The 21,073-nt window shown below is 39.5% G+C and overlaps 2 protein-coding genes across 5 annotated transcripts in view; one reads left to right on the plus strand and one right to left on the minus strand.

Moving 5' to 3' along the window:
- Window positions 1-6,274, minus strand: part of DCAF17 (DDB1 and CUL4 associated factor 17) — a 36,144-nt gene extending 29,870 nt beyond the window's left edge. For 2 of the 3 annotated variants that reach the window (XM_024765730.1, XM_024765728.1), the window contains exons 1-2: window positions 5,839-6,274; window positions 5,294-5,397 (exon numbers count right to left, since the gene is read on the minus strand). In XM_024765730.1, coding sequence (XP_024621498.1) covers window positions 5,294-5,397; window positions 5,839-5,964 — 230 coding nt within the window. In that variant the 5' untranslated portion in view covers window positions 5,965-6,274. Of the gene's footprint in view, window positions 1-173; window positions 497-5,293; window positions 5,398-5,838 lie in introns of those variants that run through there. The other variant, XM_024765729.1, reaches the window with a different exon arrangement.
- Window positions 6,275-6,479: 205 nt separating this feature from the next.
- METTL8 (methyltransferase 8, tRNA N3-cytidine) overlaps window positions 6,480-21,073 on the plus strand; it is a 74,444-nt gene continuing 59,850 nt past the window's right edge. For both annotated transcript variants that reach the window (XM_024765732.1, XM_024765733.1), the window contains exon 1: window positions 6,480-6,700. The gene's annotated coding sequence lies outside the window, so the exon portion shown is untranslated. The remainder of the gene's footprint in view (window positions 6,701-21,073) is intronic.

Here is a 21,073-nt window from a genome sequence, read left to right on the forward strand (position 1 = left end):
TTTTTTTTTCTGATCACAAAATTCATAATACACATTCATAGAAAAAAATCTAAAATATATAATAAATTAAAATAAATTATAATAGTACAAAACTACCTAATATTAACATTTTGGCTCAGTATTAATATCTTGGTTCATTTCCCTCTAGCTTTTCTTTATATACACATACCCACCTGCTGATCACTTTCCAAAATTGGAGCATACTGAATTCTTTCTTTATCCTTTAACATTTAATATGAATATCTCTGTTGAATTCCACATTCATAAACTGTTATTCCAACATCATAAAATGAAAATTAATTAGATAAGAGTTCCTTTATTTGCGATGCAAATTAGTAGATAATAAAGGAAATACCCTTTAAGGCTTTTTTTTTTTTACTCCCAAGTTGTGTTTCAGAAAGGTTGAATAAGCTTATACTTCTGCCAATATTGAACACTATATTTATGATATGAAAAATAGTCTCTTACCTTTAATATATACTTCCCTGATTACTACTAAGAGGTGTACATAGATGTTTTCATTTTTTTAAACTCATGAACTTTAAAATTAAACTACTAATTAGAAAAAATTTTTAGGGTGACAATTTTATTCAATTTTGATGTACTCTCACTGACTCAAAGGTTTAAACCAAACAGAATTTCACAGGAATGAAAGCAACCTCATATATGATTCTAACCTATGGGTAAAACACCCCTGAATGGAATATTAAAGAACTCCAATGGTATTTACCATTGGATCACCAATCAATGCCACTTACTCTGATTTTTTAAAAATTTTCAATTAAAGCAGCTATCTCTAAATTGGAAAAGTTACAATACGGGCATTAAATGATACCAAAGAATTACTGTTAATTTTGCTGGGCATGATAATGACATTATGATATAAGAAGATGTCCAGATTTCCACTTCTAGCATGAGAGTATGAGGAGCTCTATGGACATGCTCCCCAGGAAAATGGTGAGAATTATAAAAGGACAACTAATTAAAGTCTCTGGAAGTGGTCCTAGAGGCATATAACAAATGAAAAAACATTTACTCAAAAAAATCTACTAGAACTCAGTAAGAACAGTAAGAGTCTATGGTGTTTGAAATAATATGTGCTCCCTCTCCACCATTCTTAGCTCAGCAAGATGAAAACTCTACTCCAGACTGGTACAGCCAAGAGCACAGGGCTCCCTCAACCTCCGGCTCCTAGAGGGTTACCTTCCCTCAAAGCGTAGAAAGACAGCATTTTCCATCCAGCCTCCACCTCCTCGTTGCTGAGCCTGGGTCCTAGGTTAGTGCAGTCAAGAGGTGGGACTCCCTTCTGCCTAGCCCCTACTCATGGGACGGAGGCTCCACCTTGGGCCTGCCATGCCTAAGAATACTGGAGCTCTGATTACCCTTATCCCACCTCATAAAGCAGTGGTTCCACATTGAGAGTGGCAAGAAAATCCGAGGCTAATGTCTGCCCCAACCCCATGTGCTCAGCTAGAGTAGGGGAGTCATTCAGAGGCAAAAGTGCCACTGACCCTCTCCCCCCACCAGCTTGAGAGCCTTGGCTTGAAGATTTTGCCTGGCGGAGAAGCAGGCCATAAAGCAGATAGCTCCAAGTCTCTTCCCAGAGAAACTGACTTCATTTGTAACAGAGTGAGAAGTTCTAGCCTAAGAACACTCTCACAACCAGTGGAGGCTGTGATGAAAGGCAAATGAGTAGAGATCTGTAGATTCACTGGCCATACAGGCTAAACTGTAGGCTGGCTAATTTGTTGGAGAGAACCAGAAAAAGATTGCTGGGAGGAGCCCTCCAGGGTCAGAACAAATCTCAAACACTACCTAAAAAACCATTGTCTCTAACTTCTGGTTTCTGGTCCATCAGTCATGTCCTCACAACAAGAAAATAGCTAAGCAAACTGAAAATCAACAACTCTTATTAGTTACATCAGATAATTGAGGTCAGAGGGCAAATTGCTGCCCCCAAAACTGGAGAGAGAGGTGGATACCAAGAATCACAGCTTACTAGAAGCAAAAACCCAGGAGCAAGCCGCTGGAGTCAGTACTGGGGAGACAAAAACAAGAACACCAGAGAAAATTTTAGGCTCTGACACCTACAGCGACAGCAAACAACAAACACAGCCTAACTCCTAGCCAGATAAATATTAATCTCACTCTACAGACCTATTTACTACAATTCCTTTTACCCAATACATCATGTACAACTTTCAACAAAAAATTGCAAGGCATGCTAAAATGCAAAATACGAAGTTTAAAGAGACAAAGCAAGTGTGAGGACCAGACAAGTTATGGTGGAGGTTTCGGAATTATCAGATTGGGAACTTAAAATAAATATGATTAATATGCTAAGGACTCTAATGGAAAAAGTGGAGACATGGAGGGACAGATGGGTAATTAATCACAGAGAAAAAAATCCTAAGAAAAATCAAAAGGAAATGCTAGAAATCAAAACCACCATAATACAAATGAAGAATGTCTTTGATGGGCTTATCAGGAGACTGGACACAGTTGAGGAAAGAATCAGTGATCTTGAACATATGTCAACAGAAACTTCCCAAACTAGAAAGAAAAAAGAATGAAAAAAGCAGAACAGAACATCTAAGAACTGTGGGAAATTGGAAAATGTGTAATGTACACATAATGGGAATACCAGAAGAAGAAAGAGAACAAAACAGAAGAAATACTGAAATAATAATGGCTGAAAATTTTCCAAAATTAATGACAGACACCAAACCACATCCATAGGAAGCTTACAGAACACCAAGCATGATAAATACCAAAAAATCTATACCTAGGCATACCATATTCCAACTGTAGAAAATCAAAAACAGAGAGAACATCTTGAAAGACGGTAGAGGGAAAAAAAATCACCTTACCTACAGATGAACAGGTTAAGAATTACACTGGACTTCTCTTCAGAAACCATGCAAGCAAGTAGAGAGTGGAGTGAAATATTTAAAGTGATGAAACAAAACAAACTCCCACCAACCTAGAATTCTGTATCCTGAGAGGTTATCCTTAAAAAGTTGAGGAGAAATAAGACTTTTTCAGACAAACAAAAATTGAGGGAATGTGTTGTCAGTGAACCTGCCTTATAAGAAAGTTCTGCCTTAAGAACTCAAAGAAGTTCTCCAGAGAGAAGAAAAATGATATAGGTCAGAAACTCAGATCTACATAAAGAAAAGAAGAATGTTAAAGAAGGAATAAATAAAGATAAAATAAAATCCATTGTTTTTCTTATACTTAATTGATTTAACAATTAAGTTAAACAATTTATATGTTTATAATAATGTATTCAGCAACAAGGTATTCAATGAATATAGCTTATGGATAAGTAAAATGTATGACAGTAATATTATAAAAGACAGGAGGGAGGAATTAGAAACACTCTGTTATAAGGTAGCTGCACTACTCATGAAGAGAGTAGGAGAAAGTGACTTGAAAGTGACTTAGATTAGTTGTAAATGTATACTGCAAGTTCCAAGGCAACCACTAAAAAGTTTAAAAAAGAAATATAATTGATATGTTAAAGTGTAGAGAAAATGTAATCATATAGGATGCTCAGTTAAAATCAGAGAAGGCAGAAAAAGAATAAAAGACAAAGAAAGCTGGAGTAGCCATATTAATTTCAGACACAGCAGACTTTGACAAGGAAAATTATCAGGGATAAAGAGTGGCATTAATGTGTATGCATCTAACAACAGAATGTCAAAATATGTGAGACAAAAACTTATAGAACACAAGGAGAAATAGACAAATCCACTAATATAGTTAAGAGACTTCAAAACAACCTCTATCAGTAACTGACAGATCCAACAAGCAGAGTCCATAAGGATATAGTTGAACTGAACAGTACCATCAATCAGCTGGGTCCAACTGACATCTTTATAGAGTACTTCATCCAACAACAAGGGAATACACATTCTTCTCAAGCCCACGTGAAACACTCACCAAGATAGACCACACTCTGGGCCATAAAGTACACTTCAACAAATTAAAAAAACTAGAAATAATACAAAATATGCTCTCAGAATACAGTGGAATTAGATTAGAGATCAATAACAGAAAGATAGCTGGAAAATCTCAAAATATCTGGAGATTAAATGACACATTTATAATTAACACAAGAATCAAAGAAGCTCTCAAATTTTAAAATGAATATACAGTGTATCAACATTTGTGGGATGCAGCAAAAGCAGTCCTTAGAGGGAAATGTATGGCATTAAATATATATATTAGAAAAGGAGAGGTGTTTTTGGGTTGATGAACACATGGATATTCAGGAAGAGTGGCAGGCTCAGAGAGCATAGAAGCTCTGCACTCCTTCCCATATACACTGCCCTATGCATCTCTTCCATCTGGTTGTTCCTGAGTTATAAACTTTTATAATAAACTGGTACTCTACTAAGAAGCCAGTCACACACAAAAATCCATATTATGTGATTCAATTTTTTGAAATGTCCAAAACAGATGAATCTATAGAGACAGAAAGTAGACTAGCAGGTGCATAGGGCTGAGGGTGATGAAGGTATCCTGGTGATAGCTAAAGGGTACAGTGTTTCTTTTTGAGGTAATGAAAATGTTCTAAAATTAACTGTAGTGATGTCTATATGAACCATCAGTGGTTCATCAAATTCATTTTCATTGAATTTCAAGGAAGTAAAAATCGTTGCATCGTACACTTTAAAATGGTGAATTCTTTCTTAAAAAAGAAAAAGAAAATAGCCATATTTTTTTAGAGAAGCAAACTTAAGTATGGCATGATGTCTAGAATATGCTTTAAAATATTTAGCAAAGGAATAAAGGAAAAGGGGGTGGGAAAAGATAAGCAAATGGCAAAATCTTGATCCTTTTTGAATCCAGGTAATGAATATATGGGGTTCACTATGCTATTCTTTACTTGAGCAAGTTTGAAAATTTCCTTCTAAAACAAAGGCAAGTAGTTTCAAAACAAAACACAGAAAGTCTTCTCTAAAACATCATCTAATTAGTAGGTACCTGGATCTCTTGACTCTGGTATCTTTCAAGCAGAATAAAATACTACATTGTACTCAGCAAACTGTCATTTTGCCTGCAATATAAATTTGCTTTAAGTTGGTGTTTACAAGGATAAAACCTCAAACTTTAGATTTAACAAGATTTTAAAATTACATGCATTTTACCCCCTACCCTTATTTTGGACCGATTTCTCCATTCTCCTATTTCACTAAGCACTAATGTAGGCATGTGTTTCTATAAAAATTAGAGTTAAGAGCAACAGTCAAATGAATTACAGCAAAAACTTTCACCAAAAAGATACCTGCTGACACAGCACCGATAGTTGTCAAAATATATTCTTCCTCTCTCATAGGCTATAGGTGACTTGGAATGAGTTGTCCAAACATTCTTAAACTTAGTACTTTCCTGAAAGACACAAGGAATTTTGATTTAGCAAATAACTCCTAAGTTTCTACTGTGCACCAATTTTAAGTTGGATAGTTACATTTACAGTTTTCAAAATAATTTCATGTACGTTCTTAAAAAAACATTATGTTCAATTCTTCCTCACTCTGCCTTCACATTTCGGCTTAAGTGGGGTGACCAATTTTTAGAAAAAAAGAGCTGTCTGCAATAAGACATAAGAAAGTTAAAACTAAAAGCATGTGCCGGTTCTATTAAAGGCTATTTACTAATCCTCCAGGTTCAAGGCCTGGATCACCCTGCCCATCAAGGGTGATCTTAAAACGGGGCTGTATTGCGTGAAAACTGCACCCCTGCCGGAAGCTTGACTCCCACCCTCCTAGCCCCACCCTCCGCCAATCGCCCCGCTGCCCTTGGTTCGGCTCCCGGCCGGCGGGCGGTCACCTGGCACACCAGCGCCCGCAGGATACCCAGGTTCGTCCTCTGCACCACGCCCGCGTCCCGAGAGAAGAAGCCCAGCGCCCGGCGACTCAGCCTGCGGCACACGTTGGGCTTCTGGCTTGGGCCCATGGAGGTGCGGGCCGGTGGTGGAGTTGGCAGGGCCCAAGAGGGGTGCCCCCCTCACTCCGGCGCCGGGCAGCGGCTGCTACCTCCGAACCTCCAGGCCCCAACTCCCCGAGGGGCCCAGGAAAAGCTGACACCCGGAGCCGGGCCAGGGGCGCACGGCAGTGAGGCAAGGTTAGGCAGAGCCGGCGCCGCCCGAGACCGGGCAATTGGAAAGGAAAAGAAACTCCCTTCCTGGCTGGCCCCTCAAACGCTCTCTGACTCCGGACCCGGCGGCCGGCACTGCGACGACCGTAACGCGCGGTCCGCCGGAGCCGTTCCCTCACTGGGAAATGTAGTTCTCAGTGCCCTCGGAGGGATCTTGACTTTTGTGCAGAACTACAACCCCCACAAGGCAGCGGGGAGCGAACGCTTGCCCCGGCCCCGCCTCCAACCGGCCGCCGCCCCGCCCGGCCTTGCCTCCTCTGGCCGCGGCGGAGGCTGCGCCGTAGGGCTGGCGCGCCTTTCCGGCTCAGCGCGCGGCGCCAGGGGAGAACCCTGGGGGCGCTGTGCTGCAGCCTCTTGGTCCCTGTTACCTGTTCAAGCCCTGCATTCAGGGGTGCGTCCCTTGCCGCCCCGGTACCCTTACGTCTCTCAGCCCCCGACTTTTGCTCTGAGAGGCCCTGACCGGGCGCCGAGAGGGTGGCGGTGTCGTGTGCTACCGCCCCTCTCCCCCGAAGGCAGCGTCCTGTGCTAAAGAAAGGTACGCTTTCCCTTCAGTCACGGCTTTCCCTTCAGTCACGCGTTGGACGTTGTGGATGAGGTGGACGGTTAAACCTTTTGGGTCCGTAAACACTATGCTTTTGTTATTATGAGTTAGTGGTGAAGGTGCTGGCATTCCCACCAAACTAGAGTTGAATTAATTTCCTGGAGGCCCGCCCTTTTGTGGTCCGCAGAGACGCAGGCTGGTTTTGCGGTAATTGCTGCATTGTCCTTACTCGCCTTTTTTTCCCCTCCTTATCGGGAATGAAATATGAAATATTTACATTGTTATTGAACTGCCTAGGGTACTCCACGTTGATTCCTCTAAGTAAAAGATAACTTTGTGACTAGCCCTGCCTGTAGGGTCAAGGTTCCTGTCATATCCTCAAGGGCTGGGTCATTGAGGATATGACATTCCTACCACACTAAGGTTTCAGTAATCATGCACCAGACGAGGGCCCTTGCTTTGCTTTTAAGTGCCTTGAGGGTGGTGTCTGCATCTCCCACGTGGCCTCTTGTTCAGACGTGGGCTAGGGAGTGATTGCATTTGACTGACAGAGCAAAAAGTACAATACTGGGTGAGTGCATTGGTTTTAAGTGTTTAGGAAAAATTTGTCATATCTCTTTTTAACTCTGCTGAATTTCCTTTAGGGCCTGGGCTTTTGCTGATTTTTTCATGACTTATTTACAGCATACTGTGGAGTGCTTTGTATATTTTTAGAGAGCGCTATAATAGTTAATTTGGTAATTCATGAATGCAGCTGTCACTGAGAAAACGAACCCAGAAAAGATAACTGGGTTTTCTTTGGCGAAAATGAAATTCAAATCATTGCTGAATTGAATTGATCACCTCTTTTTTTCTCCTTCCCCTTCACCCCAACTTGTTTGTCTCCTAGTGGTCTGTATCTCACCACCAAGTCACCCAAGGGACAGTCATCCTAGATGCCCTCTTTTCTGTCACCCTCAACCAAGTGCTTTTGATTCTGTTATCCATCTCCTCTTCATATCCCCCCCCCAGTAATTTAGGGCCTCACCATTTTACCACATTATTATGTTAAGTAGCCTCCTTTCTGCCTTACTTAAATACTTTTCAATTCCAACCCTCCACACTGCTGCCAGAGTGATTTTTCTAAAGCACAAATCTGTCATTTCCCTATTTAATCTTTCAGTGGCTCCCCGTCACCAAGAGCAGAATTTCTCAAACCTAAGTAGATACCTAGGATTCTCTATGGTGAACTTAAAATATGTTCGGTATAGATGGTTGTACATTAAATGAAGCAAAACTATAAAACAAATAAATTCTGATGAATGCTTATTTATTGTTAACAATGAGACTGTTTTTGCTGGACCTATCATGCTCTAAAAAGTAAACCTTCACTGTCCTCCAGGGCATAAATTCCTTACAGAAAGGCCTGTCCGCATTGTCCTTGTGTTGAGAGATTACTCAGTGACTTCACCTCTTTTCTTTATTTAAACCAGTGTAAAAATCTTCCTTTGTTCATTGTGTCATGATTTCATTTGACCTTCACTTGACAAATATCATTTATGTAAAAGTCTCCATGTCTCTCATTAAACCTGTGCCAATGATAAGCCACTTGTTTGCCAGTGCAGTCCTAAACAGAAACATGTGAACTGAAATCTTGTGACAGTACTGTAATCAATTAAAAGGTAGTCATCCAGGTGATCCAGAGTATCCTTTTGTTCAAAAATTTTTTTTTAATTTAGATTTTTAACAAATTAAAAATAAAACGTTTCTCTAGAGAAATCTCATAACCTCGAGGCTACATAATACGAATTCCTCGAGGTCAGTATAGGTGCCTTATAGGACAAAATCTGAATGCCTTAGTGTAGTATACAGGGCACTTTACTACCTGCATCTTGCCCACATTTTCAGCCTCACCTTTGCCCGTCCTTCACATTTGCTTTTTTTTTTTTAGAGTCTGTGCTTTTTAAAAAAATTTATTAACTTATTTATTATTTTTGGCTGCATTGGGTCTTCATTGCTGCCTGCGGGATTTCTCTAGTTGTGGTGAGCGGGGACTTCTCTTCGTTGTGGTGCGCGGACTTCTCATTGTGATGTCTTCTCTTGTTGTGGAGCACGGGCTCTAGGTGTGTGGGCTTCATTAGTTGCGGCATGCAGGCTCAGTAGTTGTGGTGCACGGGCTTAGTTGCTCTGTGGCATGTGGGATCTTCCCGGACCAGGGCTCCAACCCGTGTCCCCTGCAATGGCAGATGGATTCTTAACCACTGCGCCACCAGGGAAGCCCCACATTTGCTCTTGTGCTTCTGACATGTTGCCTACTTGCTCAAGCCAGGGTGCCTTTACATTTAAAATTTACTTTGTCTGGAGCGCACTTCCTTTCCTCTTATCTGTTTATCTCAAGACTCATCCCAGGTATCACAGCTCCACTCACACACTTTTCCCGACCCCTCCATCTTCTAACATGTTAGAAGAGACAAGGCAAGTTATAGCCTTGCCTCTTCTAACACGTTACTCTGCATACACTGGTTGTGGCACTATATTAGAATTGTTGTTTGCCTGTCTTCCCAACGTTTGTGTTTAGAGAGGTCCATTCATTCATTCAACATACATATGCAGTAACCACATTTTAGGCACTGTGCTAAGGATGCATATGTATGTTGAATGAATGGGCTATTCTAAAAACAATGTTGTACAGATTCTATTGTCAGCAACTAAGTACTTTTAACATAGAATCAGATTTAGTCTTCATTCTTTAAATAAGTAGGAAACCACAATATTCATAAAAAGAAATAACTTTTTAAAAACTTTAATCCCTTGTTATAAAGCAGAAACTAACTATTGTAAAGCAATTATACTCCAATAAAGATGTTAAAAAATAAAATAAAAAATAAACCTATGGGAATCAATCATTCGATCAATAAAGATTCTTTTATTCACAAACAAACAACAAAAACTTTAATCCCTAACAGTTCTACCTATAAAGTAGATATTTTCTTGTTGAAGGTAAAATGTCATGAACCGATATCCCTAGGTTAAGATTTGGAAATGACTTCTCTTAATTTGGGGCATAAAACAAACATTAGTTCTTTTTTTTTTTTCATTCTGTGTCTGTGTGATGTTTAGAGAATACTTAACCATCCTTGCCATGATACTTTAAAGACAGAAAAGAGGACATGTGAGTTCAGAAGTTAATAAAATGCTTTTTGTTCACATACGTCGTTTAAAGAGGCATAACAGAATAAATGTATAAAACACTCTGGTTATTAAACCTGAACATTTGTTCAGAGACAAAGAAATTTGAACCAAGGCCACAAGAGGTCATTCATTCAACATGTAATTATTTTCATCTACAATGTGCTGGCAGCTATTTCGGCATAGGGTATAACAATGGACAGGGAAGAAGGTCCTCACGTGTTGGGAGAGATAGACAATACATCGATTTTAAAAATAAGATTTTCAGGTAGTGATAAAGTGCTGGGAAGAAGAGAAAACAGAGTGATGTGCTCGACAGTGAGTGGTTGAGAGCCCTACTGTACCCAGATGGTCAGGAAAGGCCTCTCTAAAGAGTGGAGTTTGAACTGAGCCCTGAATGATGAGGATGAGCCAATCTGCATGAACTAAGGTTAGAGTAGTCTAGGCAGAGGGATGCTCCAATTCGGGGTCCCTAAGGCAATCACAACGTTGGATTATTCTAAAATTATGAGAAGGCTAGTGTGATTCTTTAGTGTGCATGAGGGAAGTGAACTTGCCAAGGTAGGCTGGGACCAAGTCACATCGGGCATAAGGAATTTTGGATTTTATTCTGTTGTGATGGGAAGCCATAGGACACTTTGAAGAAGGAGTGTAACGTGATCTAATTTGTTATAATAAGGTCATTGTGGCTATAGTGTACTGCAGTGGCACAAGAATGGAAACAAGGAGATGGTGGCTGTTGCATTGGTCCAGATAAGAGATGATAGATGGGGGCTTCCCTAGTGACGCAGTGGTTGAGAGTCCGCCTGCCCATGCAGGGGACGCGGATTTGTGCCCCGGTCCGTTAGGATCCCACATGCCGCGGAGCGGCTGGGCCCGTGAGTCATGGCCGCTGAGCCTGCGCGTCTGGAGCCTGTGCTCCGCAACGCAAAAAAAAAAAAAAAAAAAAAAAAAAAAGAGAGATGATAGATGGACTAGAGTGGTAGCAGGAGAGATGGAAAGAAGGGAACAGTTTCAGGATATATTTATTTTGAAAGTAGAACTGACAGGACTTCTGATGTAGATATTAAAGATGAAGGAAAGAGTCAAGTGAAATCATGATAAAGCAGAACCACAAATCAACATCCCCAAATTCCCCAGAACAAATGGAAAGCTGGGAAGATGTGCTGTCAGTGAAAGATGCCAAGATTTCATTAAATGTACACATTAGCATTATAGACATTAATGCTGGAGAATGTTAGGATTTGTTCTATGGCTGGGGCATGTGGGAAGAGAGGAATAAAATCAGGTCCCAGAAGTAAGCAGGGGTCAGAGCATGTGAGCCCATGGCAATGTGATGGGAAAAATCTCTGGAGTGATATTACATTCCCTTAAAGAGATAGTTAGGTACAGCATCAGGACAAGAGTGAAGTAGAGAGACCAGTTAGCAGGTAATTGTAGTAGTTCGGGTGAGAGTGAGTCACTTTTGGAAATTTATTTTGAAATTATTGGTCTATTCTATTTTTCTCTCCCTGGGTTAATGAATACCTGACCACTTTTATAATAAGCCTTTCCAGCTGGTACAGTAAGTCCTGTACCTTATTCCTTTTCTTCAGGAGGATCTTATTTCTTTTTTGCAATTGCACTTTCATATACATTTTTAAATCTGCTTAAGTTCTACAAAAATCTTACTGGAATTTTGATTGGGATGACATTAAATCTACCTATCAATTTGAAGAGAACTGACATCTTTACCATATCAAATTATCCTATCTCTGAATACAGTATGTCTCTCCATTTATTTAGATCTTTTTAGTGTCTTTTAATGAAATTTTATAATCTTTTTATTAATGGATTGCATACTTTGCAACTTTCTAAGTACATTATATTTTTGGTCAGTGTTGTACATGGTATATGTATTTCTTTAATTAATTTTTTGGGGGGGCTGCATTGGGTCTTCGTTGTGTGAATGGTATATTTTCAAATTAGGTCTTCTCACTATGTTTTTGCTAGTATGCAAACATGCAGTTGTCTTTTTGTATATTGATCTTATGTTTAGCAACATTGTTTTTGTATATTGATCTTTTGTTTGCCAACATTTATCTTTAATAGCAATAATTGTCATTTGTAAGGTTTGGGGGATTTTTCTACATAGATAATCATGTCCTCTGGAAACTGTGACAGTTTTGTTACTTCCCTCTCAATTCTTTTACTTTTTTTCCTCTTTCTTTTCTTACTATGTTGGCCAGGATCAGTGCAGTGTTGAGTAGAACCAGTGATAATGGACATCCTTGTCTTATTCATGTTTATAAATGGAATACTTCTAATATTTCACCATTAAGGATGACATTGTAGGTTTTTGGTAGCTACCTTTTATCAGGTTAATGAACTTCTCATCCATTCCATATTTGCTAAAAGTCTTGTTCATTTTATTTTTAGTCATGAATGGGTGTTGAATTTTATCAAAGACTTTGTCTGTAACTGCTGAGGTGATAATATAATTTTTTTCCTATAATCTGATAATGTGGTAATTACATAAATATATTTTCTAATGTTAAACCAAACTTGAGTTTAGATAAGTTTTGGTGATGTGTTTTGTTTTTTAAACACTGTGGAATTTGGGCAACTGCTGGCTTCATTGCTCTCTCAGCTCTTTGGATCTTTGCTAGCTTTTGGTCTCTGAGGGTTTCTCTTTCTTTCTTGCTGGCTCACTGATGTATCGATATTTAACAAGATATATTTTTTAATGTATTTGTCCAGGCTTTTGGGAATATTTAATAGCAGAAAGGTTTTGGGGGTATCAGGCTCACCAAATTACCAGAACAAGAATTCCACTTTCTCATATTTTTAGTGTAAAAGCTTCCATTAATGTAAGATACGATCACTTAGCACCATTTCTGTCTTCTCTTCTTCTTGTCTGTGTGCACAACCATGCCTCTCCCTGCTGAAATCAGTGGAGTTGTGTGGTAGAAAGAGCATCACATCAGGAGTCACAAGGCACAAGTTGTAGCAGCATCACATAGTGAAATTTTGACTAAGCCATTTACTCTGTTTCCTTCAATCATCTGCTAAGTGGAAACGGGATTGAAGTGAATCACATGAATTTATAAACATGAACACACTGTTGTAGAGAGTTTGGGAAAGAGAGAAGATTGATTAAGTAGCACAGAGCATTGTTTTTTTTTTTTAGGGTAGAGAAATTTCGTATGATACTGTAATGGATACATAACACTGTGCATTTCTTTCTTTTTTTTTTTTTTTTTTCTTTTCCTGTAGTGCCATGCACGGCATGCAGGATCTTAGATCCCCAACCAGGGATCAAACCCATGCCCCCTGCATTGGGAGCGTGGAGTCTTAATCATTGGAGTGCCAGGAAAGTCCCAGACTATGCATTTATTAAAACCCATATAGCTTTACAGCCCAAAGAGTAAAACTTAATGTATGCAAAATTTTAAAAAAGAAGGGGAAGAGGGGGTTCCAGGATATAATGCAGACGGTGACAAAAGAATCTAACTGTATTACAAATGTATGCGGTGATCTCACTGAAAGGGGCAAGAGAAAAGGTGCTGACCTAAGTAACTTTGAAAATGAGACTGTAAGACTAAAAGCAGTAGGAACTATACATAAGCGCTGTCCTCTAGTTGATAAAAGTTTCCCACAGAGGTATGGGTTAATAATTCTGAAACTACTACACGTGAGTACTGGAATTAAACAATTAATAGCTGCATGGTGGATGATGGCAACCAGATTTCTTACTGTTGGAGTGGGAGGTTATAGACAACCAAGTGGGGAAGGCTAGAATGATCCATGTGGTAATGGATTAGAGTTGGAGACATTAGTATAAACTCTAGTTAGCTTACTATAGATACAGATGGATACATATGAAACATTTATAGATAAAGATATGTGTATATACATGGTTTAGTATACACACATATGTTTCCTTGCTTTGTCAGTTGAGAGGGCCTAGAAGCAAGGACAGGGTAGTAGCAAAGAGCACACCCAGCACCCAGACCATTCTCCAATAAAAGGAACAAACACTCTATTTATTTAATAAATTATTTTATTTTATTTATTTTTGGCTGTGTTGGGTCTTCATTGCTGCACACGGGCTTTCTCTAGTTGCGGTGAGCGGGGGCTACTCTTCGTTGTGGTGCACAGCCTTCTCATTGCGGTGGCTTCTCTTTGTTGCAGAGCATGGGCTCTAGGTGTGCAGGCTTCCATAGTTGTAGCACGCAGGCTCAGTGGTTGTGGCTCGCGGGCTCTAGAACGCAGGCTCAGTAGTTGTGGCGCACAGGTTTAGTTGCCCCGCGGCATGTGGGATCTTCCCAGACCAGGGATTGAACCCATGTCCACTGCATTGGCAGGCAGATTCTTAACCACTGCGCCACCAGGGAAGTCCCAACACTCTTTAGAGGAAATGGCTGATTCTAGGACTGGGTCAAGGAATATACAAGAGTCTGCAGCATCTTGTAGTGCCAGAAAGTAAAGAAGTGCTCAAAAATACAATGATGGGAATGTGTCAAAAGGATATAGGAGACAACAGAAAGAGCTCTTTTTTTTTTGCGGTACGCGGGCCTCTCACTGCTGTGGCCTCTCCCGTTGCAGAGCACAGGCTCTGGACGCACAGGCCCAGTGGCCATGGCTCACGGGCCCAGCCGCTCTGTGGCATGTGGGATCTTCCCAGACCGGGGCACGAACCCGTGTCCCCTGCATCGGCAGGCAGACTCTCAACCACTGCGCCACCAGGGAAGCCCCAGAAAGAGCTCTTAATTGGCAAAGCAGGAATAGTTTGAACAACAAAATAAAGTAGTATTGGGTTATAACCCAAAGTTTAAAATAAATATCTATGAGACTGTACTGATATAAACAAGTGATTGAACAAATAAATGGGGGAGAAGAAACAAATCTCCCTTGCAAAAACATTCCAAATAATTTACGTAGACACTTCACCCTTAAAAAGGTGGAGCATAACTCCCCTCTCCTTAAGTGTTGGCTGTGTATAGTGACTTCCTGCCAAAGCATATGGTATGGAAAAGAGGGGGGTTGGTAACTTTACAGTAGAAACCTGTCAGTCACTACCTCAGCCAATTTATCAAGGTTAACATCAACAGTGGTGAGTCATGTTCATATCACGTACCCTTGATATGATGTGATAAGAATGGCACTTTACCTCTGTGGTTTTCCTCCCTAAAGCCCATAACCCCAGTCTAATCATGAGAAAAACATCTGATGAATATTTACTGAGAGGTATTCTAAAGATAACTGATCAGTACTCCTCAAAACTGACAAGGTCTTCAAAAACAAAAAAGTTTGAGAAACTGTTAGAGCCAAAGAGGAGCCTAGGGAGACTTGATGGCGAAATGTAATGTGGTGTCCTGGAAGGAAGATGAGCTCAGGTACCAGCCTGCCTGGGTTCAGATCTCAGCCTCACTACTTATTAGTGTGTGAACCTGGTTACCCTAACTAGAATTACTTAACCTCTATGTGCCTCAATTTACTTATCTGTTAAATGGGTTCTTGGGGGGACTAAATGACTTAACATATGTAAAGCACTTAGAGTAATGCCTGGCACATAGCCAGCACTATATAATTGTTTGAGTCTATTATTACTACTTTGCTTTGCTCTTTAGCTTTGGGGATCTCTGTGATTATAGCTGAATTTCAATGACTCTCCTTCAGCATACTGAGTTTTAGCTTGGCACTCTGACAAAACAGTATTCATAATGTTTTGCTTATAAGGGAAAAATTATCAAGATGGTAAACATTCAAGAGAAAGTAGGACCAGAACTTGAGGATTCCCAACCCCAGTTTCCTGCTACATATATGTAGTATTGACTGAGTGAATGCAGAAGCCATGAAACCTGACAGGATACTTTTTATGGGCCTAGACATGCCAACATAGAGATTCTGAAGTTAACTTTGGTTTTTCAGTAGATTCCTTATTAAAATATCCACTTCCCTTGTTAAACTGATGTTCTTTTAGGACAAAGCACTGCCTGCAGTGCAAACCCCTCAGATTTAGGGTTCAGCACCTAAAATTTTGGTGATATTTGAAACAAAATGGAATGAATGTATTATAGAAACATATGTTTTAGGCCTTTTACTTCTCTGCCTAGAATACGTACCAACTCTTCAGAAAACCCCTTATAGATCAGCAGCTCAGGTAGAAAAGAGCTCTGAGAAGAACGTAAAATTTGGAGTCAGGAGACCTGCTTCGAGTGTGGGTTCTTGTAGCTGTGTGATCAGGGCCACTCATTAACCCCTTTGAGCCTCAGCTCCCATCTGTAAAATGGTGATAACAGAAATGCTTGCCCTGCCTTCCTCCCTTGCTTATAGAATTGTTGTAAGGATTAGGTGTGAAAATGAATGTGAGAGCTCTTTGTAAGTTGTAAAACAAGTATTATTTGTTATGATAATCTCAGGTTTTCAACCAGAGTAAAATTCTCATGGAGCTTTATAGTCATATTAAGTGTTGCAGTCATCTGCACACCTTTACTTACTTATTATGTAATAAACTGAAGTCATTCGAATTTAAGATGCTTTAGATGGTATATTTTCTCATAGGACTTTAGTTTTTATGATGTTTTTCTTTGGTGTAACAAAGGAAGGCATTGTTTTAATCTGGAATTGTCTCTTTGAGGCGGCAGTTTCAGGAAATGTTTTCCAAACTCTTCACTGAAATTGGCTGTATAGAGAACACAACAGTGTATTCCTGTCATTTAGAAGTTGTCTCCTGCAGACACAGACCCTCTTGTCCTGGTGTGGAGCTGACCAGCAGAGGGTGCACAAGCTTTCCCAGCAGCTAGGCTGGGCAGACCTGACTGGTGCCATCTGTGTGTGCTGCCTGATGATTAACAAGTACTATAAATGAAAAGGTTCTAGCACATCGGAAACACAGTTACCAAATGGAAAGAGACAGCAGCCATAATGTCACACAGCAGTGTAGGAAGCACCTCCCTAGTTGGTGAATAGGAAGTTTCTGGATAACTGGAATTTGATATTCTAATGTGGTTTTATTTGTCTGTTTTACACCTTCTCCTCTTTGCTTTTTCCAATTTCTTTCTCTTTCCAGCTTTCTTACCCCACCTTCTCAGCATCTGCAATTGTCTGCCTCACCTGGTCTAACAAATTGGGGTCTTTTAAAAGTAGCCTTTCTTTGGACTTCTTTGACTGTAAGGTATTTGGGTCCTGAATCCAGCCAACTACAGCATTCTGTCTGGGTCCCACTAACCAAACTCTTACAAACTCCATGGCATCTTTTCCTCCATGGAAATGGGTGACCATCAGAAAATTTTGTAACCTTTTAGTGTTACTGTCACTACTGCCCGTATCATCTTTTTTCCCCCTTCCTTCCCAAGCGTGGATAGTATATAGAATGTATATAGTTACTGGTTTTTAAAATATTTTTATATTTTCTGATTATAAAAGTAATTTGAGTTTTCTCGAAAAGAACATTTTGAGACACATTAAGAAGAAAATATAAGGATGTCCTTGAGCCTTTCAGTCAAAGGGAACTACCATAAACTCTTCCAGACTTTCTCTATGCATACACATAGGTGTTGGTATGTGTATTAATTTTTTAAAATGAGATCATACCATAGGTACTCTTTTGTACCTTTTTTACTCTACCTAATAAATCATGGACTTCTTTCCATATCAACAGCTTTAGGTTTTTAGCAACATTCTAAGTAACTACATAATTTTCCTTTATATAGGTGTACAATAATTTAGTCAGTCCTCTAAAGATGAATATTTGGATTGTTTGCAGTTTTTCAGTATAATGCTGTGACAAATCCTTAATATATTCTTCTGATTATATTCTTAGGATATATTTCTAGAAATAGAATTTTCCATCAGATTTCTTCTTTAAACATGTTCATGTGTATTGCCAAAGTTCCCTCAGGAAAGGTCTCTTGGTACAATCTCCCTGGCAATGTGTGAGGATGCTTGTTCTTGCACACCACTGATCACAACATTTCACCTTTGCCAAAATGATGGTGAGTAACCCATTGCACCAATTTTTTTTTAATTGGTGGACTTTCTGCTCTCCATGTCACCCCAGAAAATTAATCTATGGCAGCAGTTCTCAATTTTTTGGTCTCAGGACCACTTGACACTCTGAAAAATTATAGAGGCCCCCCCCACCAAGAGCTTTTGTTTATATGGATCATCGTTATCATTATTTGCTGTATTAGAAATTAAACCTAAGAAAAAATTTAAATATTTATTTAAGTCCTTTTAAAACAATAATAAACCTATTGCATATTAGTATGAATACCCTTTTTATTAAAAGTATTTTCCAAAAGAAAAAAATTAGAAGAGTAGTATGGTTTTACATTTTTGCATAGCTCCTTAATGTATGGCCTAAAAGAAGATGGCTAGATTCTTATATTTGCTTTTGCACTGTCTATTATGATATGTTGTTCCAGTTGATATATATGAAGAAAATCTGATCTCACACAGATATATAAGTAGTTAGAAAGGGGCAGAGTACTTTAAAAGTCTATTCAGATGAGTTTGAAGAATCTCCTTTAATACTACACTAAATCCCAGTAAGTGGTAGCTTCTTTTTTTAATTAGTTAATTAATTTATTTATTTTTGGTTGCGTCGGGTCTCCGTTGCTGCGCGCGAGCTTCCTCTAGTTGAAGTGAGCTGGGGCTTCTCATTGTGGTGGCTTCTCCTGTCGTGGCTCGTGGGCTCTAGGCTCACAGGCTTCAGTAGTTGTGGCACACAGGCTTAGTTGCTCCACAGCACGTGGGATCTTCCTGGACCAGGGCTCGAACCTGTGTCCGCCTGCGTGGGCAGGCGGATTCTTAACCACTGCACCACCAGGGAAGTCCATGTGTTAGTTTCTTAAAGGTTAATTGCAATATAATATTTGAAATCATACCTGTGAACTTTTTCTACTCTGTTACATTAAAATCCATTGGTCTGTCTTGCACTTTGAGTGTATCTTTTACCCATGCATGATTTTGTGATATCGTATGTTGGCCATCTGGAAAATATTGGTTCACTGAGTTGTGCAGGTCTTCCAAATGTTGACACATTTCATTATACAATATCAAAAATACTTTATTCTCATCAGAACAGTGTTTAAGTGTCAGCAAGCTGTTAAGCTCACAGTGGTGGACACAGGGTTTCCAAAATTCTAATTTTTGCTTGAAAGCTTGAATTTTATCAATGGCAACAAATGCTGTCAGTTGTTTTCTTGACAGGCTTACTTTGTTTTTGAGAAAATGCCAAAGTAAAAATGGGGTTCCATGAAAACAGTCTTCATTGCTTCATCAATGATATGCTTAAGTGAAACTGGTTTTTCCTTTTTTTTCTTCAAATGCATGGTTGGTAAAGAAGGCATGACCTCTAGTATAGTTTGGTGCCACTGCCTTGATTCAGACCAAGGTCCCAGCAATTTTATCCACCATTGCCTGTACACCATCAGTGCAAACGTCACCACAGTAAAAAGGCAAATAACATGTTGATGGTATTGTGAAAATAATTCTGACCTTTTGCAGACCCACTTAAAGTGTCTTGGGGGCCCCTAGGGATCTGTAGACCACACTTTGAAAACCTCAAAAGGTCTAAGGTAATCATAGGAACTCATTCTCTGGAGAGACTGGTTTAGGAATAGTTTGTGACCCAGTTCTGGCCAGTGAAATCTGAGAGCAAGTCTGTTGAAGAACTTGTGAAAAAGTTTCCTCATCACTAAAAAGAGGCATAAGAAAGAGATGATCCTTTTCCTGCTCTGGATATTGCCATGCCAGTGTGATGCCTGGAACTGCTGCAGCTGTTTTGTAATTAACAAAGCGAACCAGCCTTAGAATGAAGGTGATGCTATTTAGAGCAAGATGGAGAAATGGCATGAACCTGGGTCCTCGATGACATTATAGAACTGAAACCATACCTGGAACTTGCCCAACCTCTGGACTTAGTTCTGAGAGATAACATGCTCTATTTATTTGAGCCAGTTTGACAGTGTCTTCTGTTACTTGCAGTCACAAGCATCCCCCAAAGTTATTTATTATTAGTGTGATGAACATTTTTAAGTGTTTAGTGGCCATTTGCATTTCTTTTGTGAATGCTCATTGATGGTATTAGCACATTTTCTACTGAGGTCATTTATAATTATTTTCTAAACATTCCTTATATATTAATCATATTAACACATTGTAATATTTTGCATTTATTTCCATGAGTGTCTTTTATATATAGTATATCATCCTGTACATTCCTATAGCAATCAATTAGTCATTTTCTTTTATATTTTATGGCTTTGGTATAATGTTCAAAAGAGTCTTTTCTACCCCACTTTTTAGTAAGTATTCACCTATATTTTTTCTAAGCCTATAAAAAGTATTTTTACATTAAAAACTTTAATTCATCTGGAATTTATTTGGTGTTAGATAGAGTAGGGATATAACTTTATTTTTTCTGAATAGGTAGCCCCTTTTCTTAATACGCTTTTTTGAATAGGCCAGTCTTAACGTACTGATTTGAAATACTAGCTTTATTACAAATGGAATTCTTATATATAATTTGACTAGTTTCTGGACTTTCTGTTCTGTTCTAGTGCTTTGACTATATATCCTGGCACTATAGACATGGCCAGGATATATTTGCTTTCTAGAGTATTGTAAGGTATGGAAGGGCAAGGACTACCCCAACCCTCCCTAACCCTACGCCACCACAATCAACAGCACACATTTCCCCTGCAGTATTTTCTTGGTACTTTCTCCATGTTTATTCTTCCAGATGAACTTTAAAATTATTTGTTAAAGTTCCTCAAAGACATTTTTGGAACTTTGATTGGGATTACTTTAATTTTGGCGAGAATTTACATTTTTTGTTTGTTTGTTTTTTGCGGTACGAGGGCCTCTCACTGTTGTGGCGCCTCCCGCCGCGGAGCACAAGCTCCGGACGCGCAGGCTCAGTGGCCATGGCTCACAGGCCCAGCCGCTCTGCAGCATGTGGGATCCTCCTGGACCGGGGCATGGACCCGTGTCCCCTGCATCGGCAGGCGGACTCTCAACCACTGTGCCACCAGGGAAGCCCTACATTTTTTTTACAATATTGAATCTTCAGCTCCAGAAACCCATGTACTGTCTTCCTATTTATTAAATTATCTTCCATGCTCTTCTGTAGAATTGTATAGCTTTCTTAATATCAGTCCTGTACATTTCTGGCTAAATTTATTCCTAGGTATTTCATATAATTTTTTT

Source organism: Neophocaena asiaeorientalis, unplaced genomic scaffold (assembly GCF_003031525.2).
Source record: "Neophocaena asiaeorientalis asiaeorientalis breed wild unplaced genomic scaffold, Neophocaena_asiaeorientalis_V1.1 scaffold721, whole genome shotgun sequence".
In the NCBI taxonomy this organism is placed as follows: domain Eukaryota; kingdom Metazoa; phylum Chordata; class Mammalia; order Artiodactyla; family Phocoenidae; genus Neophocaena; species Neophocaena asiaeorientalis.